This window comes from Carettochelys insculpta, chromosome 1 (assembly GCF_033958435.1).
Source record: "Carettochelys insculpta isolate YL-2023 chromosome 1, ASM3395843v1, whole genome shotgun sequence".
In the NCBI taxonomy this organism is placed as follows: Eukaryota; Metazoa; Chordata; order Testudines; family Carettochelyidae; genus Carettochelys; species Carettochelys insculpta.
Genome location: NC_134137.1, coordinates 55,281,198 through 55,304,464, shown reverse-complemented (window position 1 = coordinate 55,304,464; position 23,267 = coordinate 55,281,198). Strand labels below are relative to the sequence as shown.

The 23,267-nt window shown below is 41.8% G+C and overlaps 1 protein-coding gene across 8 annotated transcripts in view; it reads right to left on the bottom strand.

Annotated features, from left to right (window-relative positions):
* NBEA (neurobeachin) overlaps positions 1-23,267 on the bottom strand; it is a 776,083-nt gene that overhangs the window by 417,662 nt on the left and 335,154 nt on the right. For all 8 annotated transcript variants that reach the window (XM_074986506.1, XM_074986516.1, XM_074986543.1 and 5 more), the window contains one exon: positions 13,358-13,419. In XM_074986506.1, the coding sequence (XP_074842607.1) occupies positions 13,358-13,419 (62 nt within the window). The remainder of the gene's footprint in view (positions 1-13,357; positions 13,420-23,267) is intronic.

Here is a 23,267-nt window from a genome sequence, read left to right as displayed (position 1 = left end):
GTACAAGCAAGAGACTGTGAAAATATAAGCTGGGGAAGTGTGCTATCCTGACAAAACAGGTTGGGAACAGTGCTTCCTCTCATTTTTTCCATCCATGAGCAGAATAAATTTCATGTGGATCAAGGCATGTGTGGATGTGCACTCCCAGTAGAAACACTTGCTCCCCTCTGTGGACACTCTGCTAATCAGCTGGGTGGCATCTGAATCTCTTCTGGACAGCTGCACAAGTGTTCAGCTTATAGGGAATACTGGTTGGGAACAGTGAGTAGTGAGCCCAAATTGAACAAACAAATCAAATTCTGCCATTGTGCCCAAACATTCACTACTGACTGACTGAAACAAAAAGCAGTCAAGTAGCACTTTGAAGACTAGCAAAATAGTTTATTAGGTGAGCTTTCGTGGGACAGACCCACTTCTTCAGACCAAAGTGGGTCTGTCCCACGAAAGCTCACCTAATAAACTATTTTGCTAGTCTTCAAAGTGCTACTTGACTGCTTTTTGTTTTGATAGTGTATAGACTAGCACAGCTTCCTCTCTGTTACTACTGACTGACTGGTTTTGCTTTGAATTAGTTAACCCCAATATTCAGGGCTCTGTGGAGATGACTCTGTTGAATGAGAACTGGCTGTCCTTAAACTTTATGCAATGCGACCTACCCATGTGACTCTTTCCCACCCTCAAGCTGGGTGTTGCAATCTGGGTCTCTGCAATCTTTACCTTACCTGGCAAAGTCAAGCAGGGAGGAGGTTAAATGCCTGGCTGCAGCAGAGGTTGTCGCTGGGTTCTGCTGCTTGCTGAAGGTCAAAGCCACTCCAGTCTCCAGCAAGTGGGGAACAGGTAACTGGTTCCCATTCTCACCCCTCCAACATTTGCATGTGGACCTTGCTCTTACCTGCTGTCCTAATGATGCCCCACACAGTCATGGATTCTGTGTGCACATAGGGACAGCCCTGATCAGAACTGTGCAGCAGCTGTGCTAGGAGGAACTTGGATCTGTGGCTACCTATTTCTGCTGCAGCGGGCCACAACTGTTAGTGAGGACTTTACTGGACTGCAGAAGACAAGTTAAGAAAAGCCTCTCCTAGCTGGCTCATAACAGGTTTAGATGAGTGGGAACTATTCTGTGGACAACAGCGCTAGGCTTCAATAAGCTAGGTAATTTATAACTGTGATTTGGAGGCAATCATTCCCTCCACAACTTTTGGAATCAACCATTTCCTCCTCAGTATTGCTGGCGTTTTGCTAACTTCATTATGGCTGGGTCTACACTACAAAATAACTTCTAAGTTGCTTACTTTGAAGTTATACTTTGAAGTAAACAACTCTGAAGTAGAGCATCTACACACAAAATGCATGCTCCCCTACTTCGAAGTTACATATCTACACACTATTAGCCCCTACTTTGAAGTAAGGGGCCAGGAAATGATGCAGGCATGGGGTTGCATGGCCAACAAGGCCTTCTGGGCTTGCAGCCAGTTGACCACGTAAAGGTCCCCTCCCAACACCCTAATCCTCCACATTTGCCAGGCTGCGGACAGCAGCAAAGGACATGCTGAGGAGAACAGCCGAGCAATATACCTGCTCCCACCCTCCCTGAGGATGATGTCCTCTCCACCCTGGCCAACCTGCTGGCCGTGCTTGGTGCCCCTCTCTTCCAGCAGCGTGGCTGGGTCACCGGCATAGGACCCAGCCTCCGGGCCCTGGCCACAGCACTGCTGCTCCTTCCCCACCCCCCCCAATCTGGCACCTGTGGACCTTCACCACCAGCACTGAGTGGTGGGACTGGCTAGTGCTGGAGGACTGGGATGATGAACAATTGCTGAGGAACTTCACAATGACCCACCAGACATTCAAAGACCTCTGCCACTGGCTCTCCCCAGTCCTCCAGAACCAGGACACACAGATGCAGCCAGCGCTCCCAGTGTGGAAGAGGGTGGCCACCCCACAACAGCCTCTGGTCTGTCGGCCACCAATTCATCTCTGGCAAGGCCACCATCGGAGTGGTGATGACCGAGGTAAGTCCATCCCCCACCATGGACCCTCCCTGGGGAGAGGACTACTGGGCAAGGGATCCCTGGTGGGGAGTGGGTAGGGGGGCCTCCTGGTCATGCATCCATGGAAGTGCCTTCCTCCCCTCACCCTCACTGGCAGGACATCCGAGCCATCAAAAGGTTGCATCTGCCACAAGCTGTGACCCAGGGGGATGTGGAAGCCGTCCTCACCAGGTTTGCGGATCTGGCCTTCTCCAGTTGTTTCAGAGCTCTGGACAGGATGCATGTGGTGATCCGGGCCCTGGACCACAGCGGGAGTACCTGCATTAACAGGAAGGGGCACCACTTGGTGGTACTCCAGGCCCTGGTGGATGGGAGGGGTGTTTCCTGGATGTATGTGGGGGGTGGCCAGGAAGGGCCCATGACACCTGGGTGTTCCAGAATTCATGTCTGGATGCAGAAGGGCATGTATGTCCCACTGCAGGAGCTCCCACTCGGGGACGTCATGATGCCCCCCCGCATCGTGGCCAACACTGTATAACCGCTGCACCCATGGCTCATGCAGTCCTATACTGGATGCACCATGCTGAGCCAGGACACCTTTAATGGTTGCCTCAACCACAACAGGGGCACAATTGAGCAGGTGTTTGGAAGGCTGAAAGTGGAGGTTTCAGAGCCTCCTCACCAGGCTGGATGTCAGCCTCCCAAACGTCACCTGTTCATCGCCGCCTGCTGTGCCCTCCACATCCGTGTGGAGGTCCAGTGGGAGCCCTTCATCCAGGGCTGGCCATGGATCCAGGGGCCAGCTATGAACAGTTGCCTGCTGCTCCCTGCCGCAAGGCAAAGAGGGATGGGGTCAGGGTCCGGGAAACCTTGTGGCAAGCCTTTGCCCAGGGCCTGCGCTGACCCTCCCAGCCACACTCCGTACCATGAGCCCCCACAGTCCCCCATCCCTCACACTCCCCGCATCACTACTCTCCCACCAAGCACACGAGGTTAGGGTAGGAACACTGAACTTTAGTATATGGGTAATAAACTTTTTTTGTGGAATAAAACAGAACAGCATGTGAAACTATTTACAGTGCACAGGGGGAATAGTCCAGAGGAGGGGTGCTAGATGGGGGGATTGAACTAGGAGGGGGGCTAGATGGGGGAAGGCTCAGTTGCCAAGGGGTGTGGGGGGCCAGAGCCATGTTGACCATGGCTGGCCCTACCGCCCTAGGTCCAGGGCCCCCTGAGGGGCTGTGATGGGACAGGACAACAGGGAGATAAGGGCTGGAGTGGGGCTGCCATGGGCTCGGCCTCCACATGGTTTGCAGGGGAGAGGGAGGCACTGGGACTGGACCAGATGCACCCGCCCCAGCCAGCAGCCACTGAGCCAGCTCCAGGTGGCTGGACGGTGATGGGTCCACTGGAAGGTGGGCAGCTGCTGGAGGGGTAGTGGCTGGGAGGAGCAGCTGTGGGCCAGGCTGGTGGGTGGGTGGGACGGCCAATGCCTGGGCCATGGCATCCAGGCTGCCGGCCAGCTGCATCCACATGTCACACTCCAACACCAGCCAGCCAGTCTCAGAGAACCCCGGTCATCTCCCACACAACCGCCTGGTTGGTGGCCACCTCCTCATCCCTCCAGCACTGTCCGCAGGAGGCCCTGCCATGGCCATGGTGGGATTGCAGACTGGGGCAATGGGGAGGCTTCCTGGCCCCCTGCAACTGGGGCCTGCTCCAGTGTGCTGCGGCTCCTTCCTGACAATGGACCTGTGGAGACAGAAGGGGACAGGGGGATGGCTCGTTAGTGTTGGGTCCCAAAACCCCAGAGGGGGCTGGGGCCCCCGTTCCACTGCCCCCACCAGGTCCCCTGCTGCTCGATGGCCTGTGAGCCCTGTGGGATCCCAGGTGCCCAGAGGTTCACACTTGTTGAGAGTTGGCCCATGTTCCCTCCACCACCCCCATCCCCTGCCCTGTGGGATGTGGCACTATTCCAAGGTGGAGGGCATCCCTGACAACATCCCACTCATCCCGTACATACCGGCTGTAACCTCCCGGGGTTTGGTTGAGGCTCGGCTGGAGGAGGCTTGGCTTGGTGTCCCAGATGGGAGGGCGATGATGAGGGTCCTGTTGCTGGAGCTAATGTCATTGCCTTGGTCTCAGTCTGTGGGGAGCCCGTGGTCCTGTAGGAGCCTGCCTCATCCTTGCTGTGCGCGGGGGAGACACAGACAACTGGCCGTGTCCACCAGATGCTCTGAGGTGGCTGCCTCCCTTGGCCCGAGGAGCCTGTGCAGCTCCTGGAAGTGGGGGCAGTGGATGGGCCGTGTCCCCAACCAGCTGACAGCATTGCGGGCCTTGATGTAGGTCTGCCTCAGTTCTTTAACTTCTATCCGCACATTGCTGCCAGTACAATTGGAGTGGACTTGGGTGCCGAGGCTGCTGGCCAGCCAAAGGCCTTGGCGTTTTTGTGGTGGGCACCAGTTTGGCAAAGGAGCTCCTCCTCCCTGCACAGAGACAGGAGGTTGTTCTCAATCCAGGAGGGTCCCCTCCTGGCACAGCCCTTTCCCAGGCTCTGTGAGCCCCCAGACTCCTTGTCTGAGGCCCACTGGGGACTAGGGGTTCCTGACATGCTGCCATCATGGCTGGGGGTGCGGAGGCAGGCTGGTGCTTCGAGCAGGGGCAGTCCAAGTGGGAGCTCATGCTGCCGCTCCTTGTGGCATAGTCTTAGGTTTCTCCCTGGGGTTGCCAGGAAGCTGTTTCCTTTAAGGTGGCCGGCAGGGACCATAGAGCCCTGCCTAGGCTGGCCAAACTGTCTTCGTCCTCCAGGGGGGCGGACTCCTTACTTCAAAGTAAGGAGTGCAGAGCGTCTACACGTACTTAACTTTGAAGTAAGCCACTACTCCATTCCTGGGAATGGACTAGTGACTTCGAAGTTAGCCTCCCTTACTTCAAAGTTAACTTTGAAGTAAGGGAAAGAGTGTGTAGATGCTCTGCATGCTACTTGAATAGCAGCTTAATTTGACATTAATTTCAAAATTAAGTTTGTAGTGTAGATGCACCCACAATTGTGCAAATAGATATTTATCATGTTTTTCCAAATGTTTTACATATGGGACCTAACCATATATATGTGGTTTCCTGATTCCAAGGATTCCTGAATGTTATGAAGTAGGGAATAAACACCTATAAAGGTGAACAAGTGATATACATTTTGAGATTCTAAATATTGAGACTGGACAATTTTTAAGCAGTGGCTTATTTATTGTAAATGTGAGACCTAGATATTACTTGAATCTTGCCATAGTCTCCTCTCCCTCTACTTGCTTGCAAGTGAGGTCACAAAGAAAACTCTTCTATGTCTTTTCTTTTCCAGCTCCTCCTCTAACTCTTTCTGAGTCCATAAACTAGCCTCTTGCTTTATAGATTTCATCCACCACAAGGTGATCTAGAAACTGAAGGCTGAACTTTAACCATCTATCCCTCTTTGCTCCCCAAAGGACAACTTATTTCTCCTGAAATGAGAATAGTTCAGCATTTTTCCCCCCAAATGGCTGTGTCTACACTTGCATTCCTCTTTCGAAAGAGGCATGCAAATGAGGGAAATCAAAAATGCAAATGAGGTGCAGATTTAAATATATGACACCTCATTTGCATGTTCTTTAGAAAGAGCTTTTTTGATAGAAGAAAAGCAGTGTAGATGCAGCTCTTTCGAAAGTAAACCCTGTCTTCGAAAGAACCCTTTCCCCCTTTTTTATGGGAAGAAGGACTCTTTTGAAGATGGGGTTTACTTTCTAAAGAGCCATGTCTACACTGCTTTTCTTCTTTTGAAAGCTCTTTCAAAAGAAGACTATGCAAATGAGGTGTCAGATAGGTAAATCTGTACCTCATTGACATTTTCAATTTCCCTCATTTGCATGTCTGTTTCGAAAGAGGAATGCAAGTGTAGACACAGCCACAATCTCTCTGCTAGGGCAGTCTGGATCTGGGTTCTCACTTATTTATTCTCATCAGGTTTAACTTGCAGAGTGGATCCCAGTTTAAGTCCCTCCCTGTTCTGGTCCACTGTAATGTTTGTCCACTCCAACAAACCGCCACTAGGATCTTATTACTCCATACGGAAAACAGTGAGTTTGAATTTTGCACACTCCTTGGTGTTTCAGTTCATTAGGAAAGAAGGCCCTGTAATGGGGGAACCAATCCTAGCGGACCTCTTGGAAAACCAGGAATTATGGCAGATCAGGCTCTGTTTGGAAAGGTTATGCATTAACAATTAAAGTTTGTGGTAACGGGAGATTGCCAAATAATTCACATTTTGCTCTCCAGAGACAACAAAGAATCCACCACTGACCCAAGAGTCATGTTCAAAGCTTGGTCTGTGACTGCCAGAAACATTCCATACGCACAACTGAATCTTTAAAATACTTCTAGGAGCACAAAAAGTAAAGTAAAGGCACATCTTTGTACAGAACATGAGTAAATATATTAATAATAAAATGGACATCTTATTTTGGAAGAACACATCTACACTAGCAAATTAATTCAAGAGAAGTTTGGGGTTTTTTTTCCCCAGAAGATCCCAAGGCGCGTCTACATGCAAAAAGCATTCTTTCAAAAGTAAATTAAAAGAATGCGGTACTCCTTTTGAAAGCGCTCTTCCGCTCTCATTTCAGGAAGAGCGCCTTCTTTCAAAAGCTTCTTTTGAAAGAAAGCATGTGTAGACGATCCATCGGGCCCTTCTTTTCAAAGGGGAGTCCTCATGGCTCTGGATTTTTTGATCCTTGGCCCAGTCTTTTGAAAGAACAGGGGCTGCGTGGATAATCTGTATTGAAAGAGTGAATCAATCTTTAGATCCACTTTTTTGTGTGTGGACACACTCTTTTGAAAGGAGATTTTTTGGAAGATATCTTCTGGCAGAGTTTCTTTTGAAGGCTCTCTGTAATGTAGACATAGCCTAACAGATCTCATTATTAGGATGATTGTCCTGATATACAGCAGCCTAAATTTATAGATTTTTAATTACAAATTAATTTCAGTTATTTCCCCTCGCAGAATGCCAAACAAACTCCTTTCCCTTACTTCATGTTTACATGCTTCAAATATTTGTAAATGGTTTTCACATTATGGTCAAATTATACTCAGTAAAATCTAATCCTGCAATCACTTAAGCATGTGCCTAATTTGAAGTCAATTGACTTGTCTACACTCTTGGGCTGTTTCTACACAGGCCACTTCCTTCAGAAGTGGCATACTAATACACAGAGCAAAAGATGCTAATGAGGCACGGATGCAAATTCCCTGTGCCTCATTAGCATAATATCATGTGATTTGGAGACCAGAAGTCTGTTCTTTCAGACTCCAAAATGTCGTGTACAAGTGCGGCCCCCGAGGTGGCTTCCGGTAGGAAGTCCTCCTTCTGGAGGCCCCTTCTTCCCAATATTTTTTGGGAAGAAGGGGCCTCTGGAAGGAGGACTTCGTTCTGGAAGCCCCCCTGGGGCCGCGCTTCTACACGGCATTTTGGAGTCTGGAAGAACGGACTTCTGGCCTCCAAATCACATGACGTTATGCTAATGAGGCATGGGGAATTTGCATCTGCACCTCATTAGCATATTTCACTCATTGTATTAGCATGCCACTTCCAAAGGAAGTGGCCTGTATAGAAACAGCCTTGGGGAGTAAAGGCATTTGAAGTAGCGAGGTTACTTCAAAGTGCCTGCAAGTACACGCACGCCAGCACTTCGAAGTTTGACACTTTGAAGTAGCCATGGGAGAGCTAGCCTAATGAAGTGTTGCATATTCACCGCAGCACTTCATTAGTAATCTCCCATTACTGTGATTACCATGCCCCTTTCGAAGTTGGGAGCAAGTGTAGACCCAGCCAATGGAATTACTTGTGTTTAAAGTGAAGTACATGTCTAAATGTTTACAGGACTATCACATGCTGTGAAATTAATCACATGCTTAAGGGTTTAAATGTCTGGAGTCTTACATCTTTTAATCTTTCAAAGTTTTGTCTCCAAGAGAAAGTCGCATCAACTTAAATCTGATTTTAAATTGGTACAGAATGCAAACACCTGTGTGGGTGCTCTAATTTCTCTTTAAGAATCACATACCTAAATTTATCTTAAACCTGTTCCTAATTGACTTAAGCTAGATCAAAATAAACCACTCTGAAACCGAAATAACAGTGTCTACTTCAGAATTGTACCATTTAACTAAATCAGTTTAACTGATACCTGAACAAAACCAACAGAACTTAAATGAATAGCCAAACCCCTAAATCAGTCATTCTTAAGAATTTTCGGGTTTATGTACAAACATTTCCTCTGACCTTCCTACAGCTTCATAAAGTGACCATAAATAAATGTTATATTCTAAGTGAGATCTCCACCCAGCCATACAGAGAAGAGATATATAGTCCCCAATACACTTTTTGTACAGCGCCCAATATTTTGACTTTTGATACCATAGTGAATTGGAAAGCTCATATGTGCTTTACTGTATATTCATATTAGTGTTTGCATCTACTATACCCAATTTTTCCACTAATGCTGACGTTCTCTCTGTACAGCTCTACAATGTGATCTGGCAAAATTTCATTTTTGTAAACCATCCAGTACTACAGATTCTCAAACAAAGTATTTTCAAAACCTATTTACCCATGAACTGCAAGACCGAAGCTTTGAAATCTTCTTCTCTGTGAATCTCGTAAGACGCTTTATTTGTTAGTTAAATCATTTTTGCTCGTTATATGTGAAATTTCCCTCATAATTCCCCAAACAACATCTCTTGGGAGAGCTTGTATGCAAAGCATATAATCTAAAATCTGTCTTTCCTTAAGAAAAGGAATCAGGAACAGATCTTTAAGCTTGCAACTCTATAGTTCCTCCTAAAATGCTTCCTTTGCAGACTCTTGGGTTATGATCCTGATTAAACTAAAACACACTGAGAAACATCTCTTTTACTTGTAACTAAATGAAACATAACTTCAAAACGGTCAAACATTGAAGTTTGCCTGCTATTTAGAATTCAGTTTGTTATGTTGATGATACTGTATAAGATGTCTATTCACTGCTTATAAAATGTATACTTTTAAACAGGTGAACTAGTAATGTATTTTAAATAGAAAATAATGTTTTTGTATTTAACAAAATAAACCTCTCTTGTTGACAGATAAGGTACAGAAAAGGTAAGTGATCTCTCAAAAGGCTTTCTTATAAAAACCTGAAAAATCCTATGGGATAAAATCACTCAATTTCTGCAGAAGCTGTACCTCTGAAAAGGGAAAACTTTAAAATAAATCTGGAAATACTTAGAATCTATTGTAGCACTGAAAAATATTAAAATCTAAATCTGCTATGTATAAAAGAAGGAAATATAATGGAAAAACTGATGTAAAGCACTTTTTAAAAAAAACTGCATGGTTTGAGAAATTTGTCACTGAAGGCAGCATTCACAGCTGTGACATACAGAACTAGGCTATGGGGAACAAAGGCTATAATCAAGCACAGATCTTGTCAAAAATAACACATCTTCATCATTTTTATGGGAAAATATACTGCACCCAGCATGAAGAGGTCTGTTTTTACGCAACATGCAAGTCATTACATATTACTAATTTTCCAGAAAAATATTTAAGTACTTTAAAAACCATTTTTGTTCTACAGAAACATAAACAAGAAAATGCAACTAAAATTTAGCTTTTGTCTAATGAAAACTACTGTTATTACAGTTGGTTAAGAGGAAAAAATAGAGACATGTACACTGAAGAAACAGAGAATACAAAACTGTTCTTAAAATGATGCACTGTACCTATAAGTTCCTTTAAGCTTAAAATGTATTTTTCACAGAGACTCAAAATTCCTTTGGGGGAATGGACTTGATTGCATATGCTTCAGAGTCTAAAAGGCTACCCATATGAAATGAATTATCCATGACATGTACCTTCAGACATCTGTAATGTGATATTTCATGTAAATTTAGACCATACCTTGGATGTGAGCCACTGGCAATGTTAAGTTTATTCAGGAGCTCAGATAAGAAAAAATATTCTGACATCCTTGCTAATCTGTAGTCGTTAACATGGAATTTCTAACATAAAGAGCATAAAAGCATCTAATTTGCTGTAACAAATGAAAGAAAAACAAACTTTGCATTTCCCTTTCCTTTTTCAATGTCTAAAGTTACCCTGTTCTATGCAAACAGAATCTTACTTTTCAAAGGTTTCTGGATCATCATCTGTCTTTTAAAGACAAAGATACACCCAGAAAACTTCTACTAGTAATCTGGAGCGTGTAATACATTTTGAACACCCATTTTAAATAAAGATTTGCCGATGTTATCAAAAAACCTTGGTTTGACACAATTTTTCAAAAAAGCACACAAAACATATAGTGCTTCCAATCTTTGTTTCCCAATTCATCTTATGGAGAATTGTAGGTATCTTTATTCTCATCTTATATGTAAATCAATGGCAGCATTAAGAATGAAACCCAAATCTCTTGACTTCCAGTTTTATGGTACAGAGAGCCACACTGTCACCCTACCTGCATTTTCTCACTCTCTCTCACCTTAGCTAGTATTTTCAACTATTTTCTTCATATTTTTATTCCTTAATCGTTCCATAGCATACCTTTTTGACAACTAGTTTTAAAACAAAACAGAAAAGCGAGTCTATACAATTATTTTATATAAAATATTAAGACTGCAAGCCTGGTGCCTTGGTGGTACTACTTAATGTCATACGACATCATGGGACCATGCTAATTAGACTCATTGCAGAAATAATGTACTCAGGCCTGATAAAGAAGAGAGGTGGAGAAACTTGCCTTCTCCACAATTATCTATTCTTATATAACAGGGATAAACAAAGTGGGGAGCAGGCCTCTTGGGGGGGCAGGATATTTTGTAAGGGGTGCTGAATGATTAGCTGGGTCTCATGCTCATCCTTCTCATTAAAAATGTTGAACTATTTTACTGTTTTTATATATGTGTATTCACATTTATATATCAATTAATAAAGCTTCTGCATTCTATATACTTATTTTTTTACATGTGTCAAAAGGTTGTTTGTTTGCTTTTTTCATTTTAACATAACTGAAATTTCTGTCAGTTTGGATGATATTACACAGGTTGGGGGGAGAGGCCTGCTAACTGCAGGGACAAAAAAGTCAAGCCCAATATAAAAAGTTTGCCCCTGCTATATAGGAACATTTCATACCATTCCGTTAGAAGGCAATGTTACAACAGCAATCTTAGAACTGGCTAGTGGAAATGTGGTTTTAGATTTTCTTTATAAGGGTGAAAAGGGAACAATCCTTAAACACTCAGATATGTCAGGTCTGGTGGACACGCTGTAAAAAAAAACCTCTTATTTATATGGGTAGTTGGGTAGAGGAGGAAAGCTTGTTTATACCAAAACAAAAATTCTTGGTAAAATAGAGATTCAGTAAATTCAATGGTTTTTTTTAAATCTATGAACACGCATTTCACCTACAAAAAGTAGATAGTTATATATTTTGAATCATTAAATAGCTTTTCTAAAATTCACACAAAATATCAGGTTGATTTAACTACATTTGTTATACAGCTTCACTAAGATGTCTAAATAAAAGGCACTGCAGAAAGAGCTTAAATTTCTCACTCTTCCTTTCAATCAATATTTGAGGCAAAGTTTCATCTCTAGGGCCCTTAATGGCAGGAATTCCTGGAGCCAGCAAATGAGTAATGTTAGACCTATGATTAGATGATGAGGCCATCAAAGACACTAGACCCTAATGTTACATTCCACTTTATTCCTGTGAATTGCAGTAAAACCAGACTAAGGAGAAGCCATTGTAAGTTATTCCTTCCCTCAAGTAAAGGCTTCAAAAGCTGTTAAAAAAAGCTGCATGACATGAAACTCAAAGGCCTTAATGGATCTTTTGGAATTTCCCTTGAACCCAGGACTTAACCATTAGGTAACAAATTTTTCAAGTGCCCTGCAGGAGAAGGTTTGAAGTTCAAACCCCACTGAGGATTCCTGCCAGTGATGTATTTTTCTTTAACTTCTCCCTAACCAATATCCATCTTGGCTAAAAGAAAACAGGATCTAATGATTTCCTTATGGGTAAAGGCTTGAAGAAATGCAACATACAGACTGGCAAACAGCAGGTAAGTTTAAAAAAAAAAAAAAGCAGCAGCTACATTCAGTTATAAATGTTACCAATTTTCAGCTCTCCGTTTGACTAGGCTTCTCTTAAGCTGCCACTAGAAACTCATTGTTTGGGCATATCTCAAATATGTACAGAGCGTTCTACACTAGAAGCTAAGAACAAATACATGCTTAGTAACAAAGCAGTGTGTTTGTGGGTGTGTATACACACACAAATCCATTTTACACATTACTGTGTATGAATTTAATTGCTATTTCGGCATTTGTGCATTTGTTAAATAATGTGAAATAATTAAATCTTTGGAGAAAAGTTAGAAGCTGCGTGGGACTGGATATCTACGAGGGTCATACATAATAGCTGTAGTAAACATTTGCATTTGACAAAGTGGGTCTTTGCCCATGAAAGCTTATGCTCCAAAATATCTGTTAGTCTATAAGGTACCACAGGACTTCTCATTGCTTTTGCGGATACAGACTAACACAGCTACTTCTCTGATACTAGAAAATGTATGAAATCAAAGAATATTTGTTGATCCTTTAATACAGGTATATATTATGGTATGAAAGGTATTATGAAATTCAGCCAGTAACATATTTTAAATTAATTAAAATACAGGGGATGACTTATCAAAAACACCAGAAAAATATCTTTTAGTTTCAAAATATTTTTCGTGATTTTGTATTATCAATTTTTTTATCTTAGATTTCTCACAGAAAAACTCAGTTATGTCAAATAATTTGCATGTATGATACTGGAAAATGGAAAATACAAACAAATCCAAACAGATGAGGGCTCATTAATAACCATTTTACCCAGATTTTTAAATACCAACGGAAAGCTTATATCAAATGTACAGTAATGTATGTCATGTATCCAAGAGGTGAAAGTTAATGTCACCACATAATAAAGTTTTCAAAAATAAGTCATTCAGGAAGATCAAAATTTCATGTGAAGTTATGACAAAAATGTGTATATCAGGATAATATGTATAAAGCATATAGCTAGTTTACAAATAATTGTATACAAAAAGATAGCTTTGCATTTCAGTAAGAATGCTGCTTTATGGCATTTATTAAGAAATTACATTTTATAAAAAAGATGAGAGACATGACATTTGTATTTGTTTCATATTCAATGAAAAAGAAAAAAAGCAATAATAAACTATCAAAATTAAGTAATATGTCACAGTGTGATTAAACTAATATAATCTAAAGCCAAAAAAAGTCTTACCTGTGAACAAAGCAGCATAACAAGTTCAACAACAGAAGTACTTGACTTCATACAAACAAGGCCTGGAACAGACAATCAAAAGTGAATTAAAAAGGTGGCTTGTATTAAGTGTCAAAATTCTGGTTTTCTACATGCTATAAAATGGAATTTTCTTCCTTGAAAACAATGCAGCATGTATTTTCAATCATTCAAATTTACTGAAACAAGCCGTGCATTTCAAACATCCTTAGGAACTTTTGCTTCAGAAAAATATACAGAAACAGAAAGCAACACAGAACTGTTTGGAATTATAATTGTTTTGTGCAGCTGAGATTTTTTTTGTGTTACATTTTGTATTTAAAGTAAGTCTTCCGAGGGTCTGTGCAACTAAATGACTAGTAGAAGGCAAACCTACCTAAGAAAAAGTATTACAGAAAACACTGTTAATATACCACAATTTTGCAGGGCCTAAACCTTCACAAAATTATGCATATGACTAATGTTAGTTACATAATCTACTTTTCTTAAAATAAAGCCCTTCATTAGTAACAAGTTAAATTTTCTTTTGGAAACTTCCCCTTCACATAGTTGAAAATATAAAACATTTAGTACAAGAAAATATAAATCACCATAAGAGCTGTCATTTATTCAATGCGCTTCTGAAATAATACCATTAACTACAGGATTCTACTAAAATGTCTCAATATAATTAAATATTATGTTGTTTCCCTCAAAATATGGGCTGAAGATGAAAAGAAGAAATAAATTTTCTTAGTTACACTGTTGGTAAAAATAAAATCAACACTTAGAATGATGAATGAATTTTGTCATCTGTAATTTGTAGATCAATCATTTATAAATTAATGCAACATGAGCATAGTTAAACATACAGAACTTTAAACTTAACTTTAAATGTTTATTAAAATATGATGTGTTCATATTTATTAGCAGCTTCAGAACTGTAACCTTCCTTTTGGAGAGCATAAGTGTCACACCTTGCATATGCAATACATTTTAAATAGTGGATCAGTCTTTTTGAAATACAATGGGTATTGAAGGAGAAAACTAAATTTATTTTAAAGTATGGTATGTTCATATTTTAAAATTAAATAGGATAAACATTAATTTTAATGGGTTGGGTTATAAACACATGCTTCCTACGAAGTTGAATAAAAATGTCAAATATAAAAAAGTTACTGCATAACACTAGTTAGTAAATGCAAAGTTGAAAAGCAAATGGATTTGTTTTTTTTCCAACCAACAGCAGTTAGACAGAAAAGTACTCATACACAGTAAAACGTATATGTATTGCAAGTATGGATAAATACTCTTTTGTTTCCACTTTCCCTAACAGCTCCTTCCTTATTATCCTTACTGTACTGTAAGATGGAACAAATTGTAAGAAGCTGCTAGTATTCTATTCTATCAGTTCTATGAGCAGACGGTTAACTAATGAAATAAGATGTAGCTGTAACAAGCTCATTTAGGGAGACAATTGCTGTTATTGATCAGCTATTTTTATGCTTAAGTGCTAGAGGATCAAAAAGATTAATGGGACCTTTTCACCTGCAGGCTAGAATCATAGAATCATAGCGTTGGAAGGGACCTCAAGAGGTCATCGAGTCCAGCCCTCTGCTTCAAGCAGGATCAACCCCAACTAAGTCATCCCAGCCATGACTATGTCAAGCCAGGACATAAAAACCTCTAGGGATGGAGATTCAACTACCTCTCTAGGCAACGCATTCCAGTGCTTCACCACCTGCCTGGTGAAGTAGTTTTTCCTAATATCCAGGCTACTCCTCTCCTTCAGTAACTTCAGGCCATTACTCCTTGTTTTGCTGTCTGTCACCACTGAGAACAGCTTCTCTCCATCCTCTTTAGATCACACCTTCAGGAAGCTGACAGCTGCTATCAAATCATCCCTCAGTCTTCTCTTCTGTAAACTAAATAGGCCCAAATCCCTCAGCCTCTCCTCATAAGTCAGATACTCCAGCCCCTTAATCATTTTTGTTGCCCTCCGCTGAACCTGCTCCAGCACATCCACATCCATTCTATACTGGGGGCCCCAAAACTGTATGCAATACTCCAGATGTGGCCGCACCAGTGCCAAATAGAGGGGAACAACAATTTCTCTAGATCTGCTCAAAATGCTCCTCCTAATGCACCCTCATATGCCATTAGCCATCTTGGCTACAAGGGCACACTGCTTACTCATATCCAGCCTTTCATCCACCATAACCCCTAGGTCCCTTTCCGCTGTACTGCTGCTTAGTCAGTTGGTCCCCAGCCTATAACAATGCTTGGAATTCTTCTATACCAAGTGCACGACTCTACGCTTCTCCTCGTTGAACCATGTCAGATTTCTTTTGGCCCAATCTTCAATTTATCCAGATCACTCTGGATCCTGTCTATACTCTCCAACATATCTGCCTCTCCCCCTAGCTTGGTGTCATCCTCAAACTTGCTGAGGGTGCAACCCAGTCCCTCATCCAGGTCATTAATAAATATCTTGAACAATACCAGCCCCAGAACTCAGCGTTGGAGCACTCTGCTTGAAACAGACCACCATCCAGATATTGAGCCACTGACCACTACCTGTTGGGCCCGACCATCAAGCCAGCTTTCTATCCATCTTATAGTCCATGGACCCAATCCATACTTCCTTAACTTATGGGCAAGAATGTTGTGGGAGTCTGTTCAAAAATTTTGCTGAGGTATATCACATCCACTGTCTTCCCCATGTCCACAGAGCCTGTTACCTCATCATATAAGCTAATCAGATTGGTCAGGCATGACTTGCCCTTGGTGAATCCATGTTGACTACTTTTGATCACTTTCCCCTCTTCCAAATGCTCCAAAATTGATTCCTTCAGGATCCTTTCCATTATTTTCCCAGGTACTGAGGTAAGGCTGACTGGTCTATAGTTCGCTGGATTGTCCTCCTTTTTTAAAGATGGGCACTACATGTGCCTTTTTTCCAATCATCTGGAATCTCTCCAGATCTGTAAGGCTGTGTCTACATGTGCCACTTCTTCTGGAAGGAGTGGCATGGTAATGAGCTATCTGGATGATGCTAATGAGGCGCAGATGCAAATTTCCAAGCCTCATTAGCATATCGGTACATGTTTTGGAGTCCAGAAGAGTTTCTTCCAGACTCCAAAGTACACGTTCACATGCACAGCCTGGGGGGCGGGATCTTCTAGAGGGAAGCCCTCCTTCCAGAAGCCCCTTCCTTCATCAAAATTGTGGGGAAGAAGGGGTTTCCAGAAGGAGGGTTTCCTTCCAGAAGATCCCCATGGGCCACATGTCTGCATTTGTACTTTGGAGTCCAGAAGAGCTCTCTTCTGGACTCTGAACCATATGCCGATATGCTAATGAGGCATGGAAAATTTGCATCCATGCCTCTTTAGCATCTTCTGGAAAGCTCATTTCTGTGCTGCTTCTTCCGGAAGAAGCGGCACGTGTAGACACAGCCCAGGAGTCTTCAAAGATAATGGTCAAATGCTTGGCAATGTCATCTGTCAATTCCCACAGTACCCTTGAGTGCGTTAAATCCAGTCCCATGGATTTGTGTACCTCCAGTTTTTCTAAGTAGCTCTTAACTTGTTCCTTCCCTACCGAGGGCTTCCCCGCTTCCCATACTGCATTGTCTAGCAGTGTAATGTTGAAGCTGTCCTTATCCGTGAAGACTGAGGCAAAAAAAACATTGACTACTTCAGCTTTTCTTAATTATCTGTCACTAGGATACCTCTCTCATCCAGTAATGGCCCCATACCTTCCCTGATCCCCCTCTTATTGTCAACATGCCTGTAGAAACCCTTCTTGTTACCCTTCACCTCCCTTGCCAGCTGCAGTTCCAATTGTGCCTTTGCTGTCCTGATTACTGCCCGGCATTTTCCAGCCATATATTTATACTCCTCCTTAGTCATCTGCCTAAGTTTCCACTTCTTATATGCATCCTTTCTGAGTTTAAGCTGACCAAAGATTTCCCTGTTAAGCCAAGCTGGTTGCCTACCATATCTGCATTTCTTACTATGCAGCAGGATTGTTTGTTCCTGTGCCTTCAGCAAGAAATGTCTAAAATAATGCCCGTTCTTCTGAACTCTTTTCCCCTTCATCTTTGTTTCCCAAGGGATCCTGCCCATCAATTCTCTCAGGGAGTCCAAATCTGCTCTTTTGAAACCAGGGGCCTGTATATTATTGCTCACCTTTCTTCCTTTTGTAAAGATCCTGAAATCTACCATATCGTGATCTCTGCAACCCAGGTTGCCACCCACTCCTAGTAGTTCTTCCCTGTTTGTGAGCAACAAGTCAAGTTGTGCATGGCCCCAGGTCAACTATTTAAAACTTGACAAAGAAAAGGTAAAGAGGATGACCAAATTATAAGCCTACAGTAACACACTTAGCATGCAGTCCTGAAACACCTTACAGAGTAACACATTTTATTACGTTATGAGCTTTCATGGGTTGAAACTGACGACGTGGGTATTAACCATGAAAATTCATAACCTAGTACATTTGTTAGCGTCTAAGGTGCCACAGGACTTGCTACTGTTTTTGAAGTTACGGACTAACACGGCTACCCCTCTGACGCACTTGGCATAATACTCTGAATATTTCAAAACAGAATATATTGCCTGCACCTAAATTCAATTTGGGTTCCCTGGAATTCAAATCTCTATTTCTGCCACACATACATATTTCCTTTAAAATGAAAATATTTGTCTTATTTAGGAAAAATACACAATAAAAATTCCTCAAATTAATTTTCTCAAGAAAATTTCTTCTGAAACTGCTAATTGTCCTTAAAAAGAAAACAAAGGTTTCTAACTTTCATGTACAATTGAGTAGAACAGTGGTTGTTAACCTGGGGTGCATGCACCCCCCGGGTATATGCAATGCCCTTTTTGGGAGTGAGAGAGATGCCAGATTTTTTTTAGAAGGTAAATCATCGACAACACAAATTAAGCACAGACACAAAAGAACAACCTACTGTACTGGTATTTGTGGTGAATAATAACACAACTATTTTACATATATTTAATATACATTTAAAAGTGTGTAGCCCGCCCCCCCCATCTCCATTTTTGATTTTGATAAGGGTGTGAGAACATATTTTGAGAACCAAAGAGGTGCAGGCTGCAGTAAAGGTTAAGAACCACTGAAATAGAATAAAGACAAGACAGCTACATTAAATAAGTAACTACTTCTTTCTGCAGTGATTCCTGTGCCATACATTTTCAAAAAAATAAACAGTGAACTATATGGAAAATGTAAACAAATAAGCCCAATGAACATTTTTCTCCCCTCTCCCCGTAATCTATTGTAATGACTGGTTCCAAAGTCATTTTATAGCAGCAAAGTCATATGCAGAACTCTCACTGACATGGAGAGCTTGGTGTGTGGAACAAAAGTAGAGTAAGACTCAATATGACAAAAAGACAAAATTATGATTCATTATTTCTATTATGCTACTAATTGCGGCTTGGGATCCCACTGTATTAAGCACACAACAAAACAATACCCTCAATGTATAATCCAAATTAATGCAAATGTAGCTACCGTAATATAAAAACAGTTACTATCCTTTGTCGAAGTTTGAAAAACTCTCCTTTTATGATTATTGGCATAGTGAAGTGAGGCCTCACGCTCAACTTCACAGCATTTATCTGTACGTCTGGATGTAATATGCTAACCGTGGAACACTGCATCTGATCAATCTCTAAATTTCAGGCAGTCTGTATTGATTTAGGTGAAAAATGGGGAACTGATGGACAGAGGGTCCCTGACATCCAGTTAGCACAGAAATCAGCTTAGTAATTGTCTATAGCTCAAAGGCAGCTGGTGACAGCCATTAAACACTTTTTAGCTTAACACTGCCCCCACCCATTTCATTCCACTAGGTTTTTTAGATGTTGAAACCCTGAGGGCTTGTCTACACTTACCCCCTTCTTCAAAGGGGGCATGGTAATCCGTGTGATGGGAGATTCCTAATGGAGTGCTGTGGTAAAAATAAAACACTTCATTAGACTAATTTTCCCCTGTGGCAACTTAGAAGTGTCAAGCTTCGAAGTGCCAGCATGCATGCAGCCATGGGCACTTTGAAGTGCCTTTACTCCCCAAACTTTTGAGGAGTAAAGGCACTTCAAAGTAGCGTGGGCCCTTTGAAGTGCCTGTGGCTACACACAAGCCAGCACTTCGAAGTTTGACAGTTGTAAGTTGCCGCGGGGTAGAATTAGCCTAATGAAGTGCTGCACATTCATTGTGGTACTTCATTAAGGAATCTCCCTTCACTCTGATTACTATGCCCCCTTCAAAGTCTGGGCCAAGTGAAAACCTGGCCTGAATGACTTATCTCCCATATTTCAAGGAGTTACTGAAAAAGAAAGGGATGGGAGGCAATAACACAGGGAGCTTGTGAAGAAACTGAAGAATGCCAGGAGTCCCAACTGTGTACAATGAGTTTGGTCTACAGAAGCAATCAAGCATGCAACCCACTGTAGCTACGATAGTGTACAGAGGCCCATGCTGAGATGCGGGTTCCATTGTGCTAGACACTGTACAAACACACAGGTATCAGACATTTCCTCTCCTGAAGGGCTCACAGTCAAAATAGCCAAGTAAAGTCTGGAGAAAGCTAATATTATCCTCATTTTCGAAATAGGAAAATAAGGCACAAAGCAGTGAAGTTACTTCCCCAAAGGTCACACCACAGACAAGAACAGAATCTAGGTTGCCTTTGTCACAGTCTTGCGCCTGACTTGCTAGTTTACCATTCTTTAAATGAAATGAACTTCATTCTATATGCAATCCATATGTAATCCATACACCTATGTGTGGTTAACTGTCCCATGTAGTGGTATCGAGACCACATTACAGAGAAATAATAAGTATCCTCTACAGCAGCCTAAGCTGAGAGCCTGCTAGTCTTTAGCTCAAGCTATAGAGGAGCCTGCACTAAGTGCCAGAAGTCCCAGGTTCAAGCCTGCCTGTAGGCAGCTACGCATAGGCAATGCACAAGGGGAGACAATGCAGAGTCAAGTGTCACTCACTTCCCTGAAGTTCTCTGCTTGGCCTGCTTTGGGAGGAAGACAGGAACTCTGTCTTTCTCCTGCTGTCTACACCATCTGGTACCCTAGACTGGTAGCAGCCAGGCCCATGCAGTTCAGGGTTACTGCTCTATGCAGTGTATCAGCTACCTGGGGAAGCAGTGGCTTCTGTTTCCCACTTGGGCCTTGCTGCTGGCAACAAGGGCTCAGTGAGCTGGAGTCCCCTCTACCCACATCTGGCATGTTTCTAGCTCATGTATCACCTGGCCCCAGCCCACCATTGTCCACCCCCCCACCAGGCAGTTTTTCTCTGAAGCAGCTGCAGGTGGCTTCAGCTGCATGAGAAGTGGCTGTGTCGTGCTCTCTGCCCAGGCCAACCCAGCACGCCCAAGGAGAGCAACCAAATGTGCTGAGGAGCAGAGCAGTGAGAAAAAGACAAGTCCCATCCCACCTCTGCAGGTAACATATGGCAGGATTAGCGTGTCACCCCCAGGCTGGATGCAGGGTGTGGAGCATCACTGTGCAGAGGAGACTCCTCCATTAGTGATGTGTCTTCACCTTTAGTCTGTGCCCCCAGTCAATGCATCATTCTTATTTCAAAGTGATTATTGGAAATTATACAGTCATTAAACTGAGTGCAGACTGCTACAGCAAATTAGAAGGGATGCAGGCATTACAAATCTGTAGCTTTTGTGATAGTCGAAAACACACAAATCTATTATCCCTGCCATTCCACCCTCCCCCACTAGAGCTCTAGTGATAAATTTTGTAGTAATTTGTAAGAAATAACTGTTGCCTGTGTTTTTCAGCTTTAGATGGGTTGCCCCTATACAATTTATATCAAATACTGTTGAAAAAACTTAACATAGTTATTAAAATACAAGTAGATACTTCCTGAATACATCAAGGTTAAAAAGGCCACTGTTCAACTGAATGGACTACTGGCTTCCTATATTTGCTCTTCTCAGTACTTTCCTTCATCGCCTAGTTTCACTTCATTAAATATAACCATCAACATTCTGCAATTTGATGGCAACAATGACCACATATATGAATGCAGTACCCAGCGTCACCAAGTGCATGACCTTAGCTAATCTGTAATAAATGATGTATGGCTGATAATTAGTTGGAAGTGCCCTGTTTTTTCAGAGCTCTTCAGTTGCCTCTTAATATATACTTATTTCTTTAGCCACTACTGTGACTTATTAATGCATAAAAATCGCCACTTTTCTATTTTAAGTTACATCTGCAGCATTAATACACTGAAAACTTAAAAACTTCAGACTCACTATGCTGAACTAGTCAATCTGTATGAATGTCTTTTATGGAATAAATACAAAGAAGGTTGATAACATCATTTAAAAATCCTTATGAAATAAGATCACGGTTTTGAACTTCTTTTTATTATTAATACAATGTGTGCAGGAGTCTGACTGAAATACCAGCACTATTTCGTCTGGTCTTTGTCAAGGTTTGTCTGCATTTTTTTCAATTATTTTACTTTGGTTTAACTTAAAACCTTATTGACCTAAAATCAATTGTAATATTAGCACAAAAAATGTTTTATACCCTTTAAGGAGTTTAGAAAAATCTCTTATTAATCAGATCATAAGAACCTGCAAATAACTAACTCAATAACTGTTTTTAATTAACTGAACAAGTCTCAGGTATGTTTACGCACAAAGTGAGAAAGCAGCTCACTTTAGAATTAATTCACATAAAAAACTGATGCTTTCACCAACCTATGGCATATATGCAAAAATTAAAAAACTCTGTATTGAATATAAGTGCAGGTGAACAAATGAAGCTATATTATTGTTATATTCATTATTACCACCACATGGAAAGTGAATGGACTAAGCATATTTAGAAATGAACAACACTGCTTACTACTCAAACATTGAAAATGAATTTGATTGGGATACATCTTTTCCTTTCCTCTTCTAACCTCTTATGAATGGGCTATTTTCAATTTCTTTCCTCACACAGGATTTTCTGTGTCCCTGTAAGAAACCTAAATTCTCTTAGCTTATCTGTTAAGATTGCTATTGAGTATCAAAAAGACACCACAAAACCTGTGCACTTTGTCCCTCCAGGCCTGTGTATCCAAGGATGGAATGGAAACCAAACATGGATCTCTGTACCTGACACCTGATCATTACCACTGTCCAATTGTATTCAGCCTTTCTATTGCATTTTACTAGTGCTTGTTAGAGATGGTTCACCAAAGTGATGATAATATCCAGGTTAGATTTAAACTGAGGTTTTGTATTTGGTGATTGGTTAGGACTGGGTTTTGGTTCAACAACATCAAAGCTATCCAACACTTAGGCAACGTCTACACTAGGGGAAAACTTCAAAATGGCCTTGCTAATGGCCAAATCGGAGAATACTAATGAGGTACTGAAATTAATATTCAGCACCTTATTAGCATGCTGCTTGCCACAGCACTTCAAAAGTACCACGTTTTGATCAAGTATGGCTCATCAGCTGATAGGAATAAGGAAATTTCGACCTTTGCAGGGTCCTTTCATAAAGGACCCCCATGTAGACAAGCTGCACACGATCGAAACGTGGCACTTTTGAAGTGCCACGGCCGGCAGCATGCTGATGAGGCACTGAATATTCATTTCAGTGCCTCATTAGTATTCTCCTATTTGGCCATGAGCATGGCCATTTCAAAATTTTGGCCAAGTACAGACATGGCCTTAATGTGAGATTTTGGTTGTAAATGGCAGAATATTTAAAAACAAGCTGTTTTTGTAAGATTTCCTGCATCCAGAGCTAAAGTCTTACACCTGTTTCCTTGAGGGTTTCTGGCCATATCCAAAGTGGAGTGAGAAAATATTCTTCCCATTTTTGAATTAGGAAAAAATATAAAT